This window comes from Pimephales promelas, chromosome 4, assembly GCF_988280905.1.
Source record: "Pimephales promelas chromosome 4, fPimPro1.hap1.1, whole genome shotgun sequence".
In the NCBI taxonomy this organism is placed as follows: domain Eukaryota; kingdom Metazoa; phylum Chordata; class Actinopteri; order Cypriniformes; family Leuciscidae; genus Pimephales; species Pimephales promelas.
This window is the reverse complement of record NC_142772.1, coordinates 37,340,131-37,346,630: the sequence shown is the minus strand read 5'-3', so window position 1 is coordinate 37,346,630 and position 6,500 is coordinate 37,340,131. Positions and strand designations below refer to the sequence as shown.

Genomic DNA, 6,500 nt, shown 5'->3' with positions numbered 1-6,500 from the left:
AAAGCTTAATTTACAGTTCTAAAATTGCCCAAACTGGTTAAAAGGAACATGACCAAACACTGCATCACAGGTTTAAGGGAAGTTTGAGGTTATCACTAGGTCTCCTAGGATAGCGAATAAACGGTTGTTCCGTGGAGACAGTCCATGTGATATGGATTAAACGTGGCAGTCTGAAACAGCCAGAGGGGCAGCAGGACTGCCACTAACGAGTCCAAATCAAATGGGTCAGTGGAACTTCTCATACAAAGTGATGTGCACATAGAGTGTAAGAAAAAACATCTCCAAACATCCAGGAAACCTACAATTGCATGACCCAACTAATGTCTGCAAAAACTTTTGCAAGTTTTTACACTGAATTTAAAAACCTCTAATATTTTTTGGGACTAATTCTACTAGTAAACGTCTAAGTGTTATTCAAGTTTATGGCTAAAGGGTTTGTTTTAAATTCAGTATTATGCAAAAAATAAAATAATAATGATAGTTTCAGCATCTACAGCCAAATAGAGGTCAAATTATGTTACTGCTGCTTCTACTCCACACAAACTGACGGTGAAAAACAACAACAAAAACTTAAAATATATATTTTTATTTCAGGCACAGCAGAAATGCATGCAAATGCCATGGGGAAGAGACAGTGTGTATGGAGAAAATAAAAATACAGAAAAAAAGAAAGCAAATATACAATATAAGAAATAAAGTTCAGTCCAAACAGATAAAAGGCTCGACTTTTTATTGTAGATTCTGGATTTCCTTGCATTTTAAATTCCACCAAATACAGTGGAATACAATATAAATACTTTAAAACCATAACAAAAATATGCAGTCTAAGTTTTGTTGTTGTCATTAAATGTTAAGGAAAAAGATTTATGTGACCGTCAGAATTCTCAGAGTAGACTTGTAGTCAGATTACGTGCTAAAGAGAGAGAAACAGATAGTTAAGCAATAAGCCTCTGAGTGTTTCTCTGAGGGAGCTTGCAGTACGATATAGGGCATTAAATACGCCCAAGTTGCAATTTTTCCCCAACAAGGAAGCGCTTTCTCTTCTCAGTGTAAACAGTACAGCTCACCAGCAGTCGTGACTCAGATCTGTGTAAGAGGCCAGAAACAAACACATTAAGGTATAGGTTTCCCCAAACACTTCAGTAATTATGTTCTTGAGATTTAGGCTGTTTTATGCAGATAAACAGCCTAAAGTGATTCACTACAGCACTAAACAGTTTACATTCTGTTTACTTGGTTACTGTTTCTTTTAAAAGGTTAGTTCACCCAAAAATGAAAAATCTGTCATTAATTACTCATCCTCATGTCGTTCCAAACCTGTAAGACTTTCGCTCATCTTCGGAACACAAATGAAGATAAAAAAAAAATATATATAAAAAAATCTCTTTAATTTGTGTTCCGAAGATGAGCAAAATTCTTACGAGTTTGGAACATGAGGGTGAGTAATTAATGACAGAATATTTAATTTTGGGTGAACTATGCCTTTAATAGATCAATGACAGGACATAATATGCTTGTAATATATGCTTCTACACTACTGTTTACATTTTGGGTCAAAAAGACTTTTTAAGGTTTCTGAACGATGTCTCTTACGCTCACAAAAAACTACATTTATTTGATTAAAATACATCAAAACAGTAAAACTGTGAAATATTATAACAATTTTAAATAATTTTTATATATTAATATATTTAAAGTGCATTTTATTCCTTTGAAGACTAAAGTAATGATGCTGAAAAATCAGCTTTGCGATCAGTGTCACATGATCCTTCAGAAATCATTCTAATATGTGGATTTGGTGCTCAAGAAAGATTTATAATTGTTATCAATGTTGAAAACTGCTAAATATTTTTGTAGAAAATTGAGTTTATCTGAATTCTAGAAAGTTCAGAAGAACAGAACTAAAATTTGAACTGTAAACATTTCTACTGTTACTTCAATTTAATGTGTCTTTTCTAAATTAAAGTATTTGTCTCTTTAGAAAGAAAGAAAAAAACTGACCCAACATTTGATTGGTAATGTATCCAAGTTGTACAGTGGACATACACTAATACAGGCAACAGAAACTAATCCCAGCACTTTGATATTCATAACAAATAAGACACCGTTGCTCCTGTCATGGTAAAAAAGAATCGTGCACTTACGTCATCAATTTCCTCATCGTCATTACCAATATCATCAAACAGAATCTCGTCATCATCTCCAGGTCCAAATGTGTCCGTTTCATTGATTTTAGCTGCAGGAAAGACAAGAAGAAATCAGCCAAAAATCTTTTGAACTTTAGAACACACTATCATCCTTGAGGATAGAAAACTTGTGTGAGCTTTACTTGTGTATACTATATCATCTGGCACTTTTAATCGTGGTGGGTGATTTTGTTTTAGTACCATGACATTTCCATTAAAACAACTAAAAGACAAAATGATACGACTAATGCCAGTTTGAGACTTACCATGTTCTGGAAGTTCTCCGTAGGCTTTAAGACTCCGAGCCTCATCTGCATTGTACTTTAAAATGACATCTGCTTTGTTGTCCTGTGAAAAACATGAAAAAATAAACAAAATAAAAATTGCAACTAATAATATAATAAAATGTCAATTAAATCGGGGGAGGAGAGAAGAAAAAGAACAACATCTACCTGGTAATCTCTAAGACCAACAAGGATTATGTCAGATGCATTGATCCAAACCTAAAGGAGATGAAACAATGTGTTGAAAACTTGGCCAAGAAAAAAAGTCTAATGATCACCATAAAAAAGTTAGGTATAAGAGGTCAAATTAAAAGTAAATTTTATGAAAGCATCTAAACCATACAGCCATAGAAAAAGACAGTCATTCAGATTCATAAGCCTACAGAAGATCACTTAAGATCACAGATCTGATTTTTACATTTGTGTACATTTTTTATATTTGTGAACAGCATGTGTATTGAAACATGCTGAACCAAAATTTTCCCATGGGTAAAATAAAAGCCAATACAATCCAATACAAAGAAGAGACTGCCGTCATTAACGTTATCATACCTTTTTCCGGAGCTTTCCTCGGATATGGCAAAGCCGCTTGACCCCATCAAAGCACATGGCCTCTAGCCGCCCGTTTCCCAGCATCTTTATCACCTGGGCGTATTCTAGCACAAGACATTGGGAGATTTTATATAACTGAAGATCATCTTGACTTTGGTTTCAAAAGTTTGGGGTAAGAAAGACTTTTTTTTTTGTGAAAGAACTGATCCAAAAAAAAGTATACAAAGCAGTAATATTGTGAAATATAACTAAAATCATTTATTTTAATATATTTTAAAATGTTATTTTCTGCAGCCATTAGACAGTCACATGGTCCACCAGAAATCATTCAAGAAACTTTCCTTATTATTATCAATGTTGAAAACTGAGAATATTTTTTTTAGGATTCGATGGATGGATAGGGTTTAAAACAGGGGTGCCCAACCCTGCTTGACTGTCCTACGCAGTACATCTACAACCCTAATCAAACACACCTGAAGCAACCAATTAAGGTCTTCAGGTTCACTTGAAAATTAAAGGCAGGTGTGTTTGATTAGGGTTGGAAATGAACTGTGCAGGACATTCAATGACAGGAGCAGGGTTGGGCACCCCTGGTTTAAAAGAACAGCATTCATTTAAAATAGACATTTATATGAAAATAAAATCAACAATTAAAAAAGACATTTATAATCTATAATTAAATTTTTTTCGTACAGATTCTGTCAAATTGAATTCCAGGACGTAAGGACAATTCAAGCACTACTTTTTTAGTTTTCAAGGGCTACAATCAAACAATATAATTTGATTTTTTTTATTTAGATTACTTTTTTTTACTCAAATTACAGACAAAAAGTATCCAAAATATAATATACAACTTATTTAATAATGTATATTTAATACATATATTTTAAGATAGTTCCATAAATCATGTTTTATATTTGAATGTTGTCTACTTGATATTGAGAAACAGTCTGTATGTTGATAATGGGGATTTATCATTGTTAAGCCAGTAGGTGGCAGCAACGGACTGACTTTAAAAGTGAGTTGTTAGTACCTTCGTTAAAAACAAAAATGCTGATTCATTCTAGAAAGAGACAAGGTTGTAAACAAGGAAATTATTTTAACTTTGAACATCACCTTATAATAAATTAAACACTAATCTTATTTATATATATATATATATATATATATATATATATATATATATATAAGGTCCTGGAACTAAACCCCAATGCTATGTAGATGTTGTGTGTATCTTATCTAACACCTGATTCAGACCATCAGCTTGTTTAGGAAAGAGATTTATAAACCGAAATAAAACTACATCTACACTCCTCAAATCCAGTTCTGGAGGGCCACTGATAAACAGTAATGCACCAAAACATGAGGGCCATTGCATTTTAGACCATACATGGAGAGGTGATTGAGCGCAACCACACGTGAATAGTGGGATATCTTGCTAAAAGAATTGTCGTGCCATAAGAACTTTATGTCTGGTCCGCTGTTATCATCTCAGTGAGCTTTTATTATGTTTTACAAGTGCAGTAAGTTCCCAAAGCTTTTGGAAAATCCTTGAAAATGCTAATGGGAGTGGACTAGAGTGTTTAAAATGAAAACATTTTCAAATGTATCTGGTTTAATAATAACAGACATAGCCAAAGTGTAACAGGAATGGAATTGAGAACCACTGATCCTAACTTTAGGTGTTAATTTCTTTAAAAACAAAACATAAAAAGTCTTACTGACCCCAAAATCTTGACAAAAAAAGTAAAGGGACACAAAATTAAGAGGTGAAAATGTATTTGCATATATACAGAGTGGGTAACTAATCTATTAGTGGATTTGAACGCTATCCCCCATGTTGATATTTACTTACCCTGGCCATCCTCCTTGAAAACCAGTTCTCTCTTCTCTGACTCGTTCTCGTTCTTACCACGCCGCCGATTCTTACCTCCTTTACCTGAATAAAAGAAGACTCTGAATTATATTGTTTGTAAAAAGCAGACATTAGATAATCTCGTCAGTTCCCTCTCTCATCCTGGTTATCACCTTTTCCAAAATCTAAAACATTGGCCAACAAACCAGCAGACACCTGTACAGTTATTTACATTTATGTGTGGCATACTGTGCAAATTCTAAACAGTTTTCTTTTTCTTGACATTGTAACTGTTGTGGTTAACGTTCTCTCTGAATAATCATATTATAAAGCCTACTGTGTTCTGCATTTTTGAAACATGAACGCTACATGCCTTCTGAATGATCATTTCATTTATAAAAATATTGTAAGTAAAAGGCATAGTATAAATATGTTCACCTTCAGGTTGTGGTACATTAATGATTTAAACAAGAATAACTTTTATATTGTTTTGATCTCACTCAGCCATCATTTTGCCCCCAACAATAAATCTACAGAGCTTTGATCATAAAAATGAACATTTAAATATCATCTTACTAAGATATATTATTGCGAAACATAGAGTGACAACTAATATTTATAAACATTTCATCTTAGTCTGCTGCAGCTTTTACAAAACAGCTGTCAGAAATTCATCTTCATTCTTTTCGGCCATATAAATAACAACAACATCACTCAATTGCATATTTTTGCTAGGTATGGGCTTCCTCAAGTGTGAGCTCCATATTCTCACTATAAAAGCCTGATGTGTCAAATATAATACAAACCATAAAACACATATGGCAAATATGTTTTTTTTTTTGTTTTTTTTTTTACAAATATTTTGTCCATTGTTCCAATTAACGGTTCCATTTGAAGAAAAAATCTAATTTGACATAACATTTTACAAGGAAAATTCACGTGTTACTCAGGATAAAACGACTTGGGTCGACTTAGTTTTTAACGAATCACTTAAGTGAATGGCTCGATTATGTTGAGCCGAATTTTATCTCCCTGACAAATTATTAACTTACACCCTCTTTGAGGCCAGTAACTAACTTAGTTGCCTAATCCTAACCACCACACCTAATTCTAATAGTAATACTAATCTAGCAGGGATCAGAATTCGGCAAAACACCGGCGTAATGACGCAGCCCACAGAAAGAGTAACCATCTTTAAAAAGAGACAAAACTGTCTGGTTAAACTCATGTGTGTAAGTATCTTAATGATATACTAGCGCTCAACCAGCGACTACCATAAGATAAGCAGCAACTAGCTTAGCGCATGCGAGGCTCCTCGTTGGTCACGTTGCTCGCAAAGGCCGGGTGGCTAGCTCGAGAGCTAGGCTAAACTCAGCTCCATTAACAACTCTGTCACAACCAAGGGTGTTCTGTTTCCCTTACCTTTATTCTTTGGCATGTTCGGATCCCAAAGACTGTGGTCTTTGTTCAATGATGTCGCTGAATAAATAAAGTTGAATTTCGAGGAGGACGTCAAATAATCTCCCTCTGTCTTTCTAAAGACTTCCGCTCAAAGCCATCTACGACTGCTGCGCAAAGCATGACTTTCCAACAAAACTTTATTTATAATATCAAAGAGATCAT

At 33.9% G+C, this 6,500-nt stretch overlaps 1 protein-coding gene across 1 annotated transcript; it reads right to left on the bottom strand.

Moving 5' to 3' along the window:
* Window positions 1-715: 715 nt before the first annotated feature.
* eif1axa (eukaryotic translation initiation factor 1A X-linked a) lies at window positions 716-6,451 on the bottom strand. Its single transcript, XM_039659916.2, has 7 exons — window positions 6,300-6,451; window positions 4,878-4,961; window positions 3,023-3,126; window positions 2,639-2,689; window positions 2,453-2,534; window positions 2,145-2,236; window positions 716-1,086 (listed from the first exon to the last, which is right to left on the bottom strand). The coding sequence occupies exons 1-7, from the start codon at window positions 6,313-6,315 to the stop codon at window positions 1,081-1,083; spliced, it is 435 nt and encodes a 144-aa protein (XP_039515850.1). The 5' UTR covers window positions 6,316-6,451; the 3' UTR covers window positions 716-1,080.
* Between the last annotated feature and the right edge of the window lie 49 nt (window positions 6,452-6,500).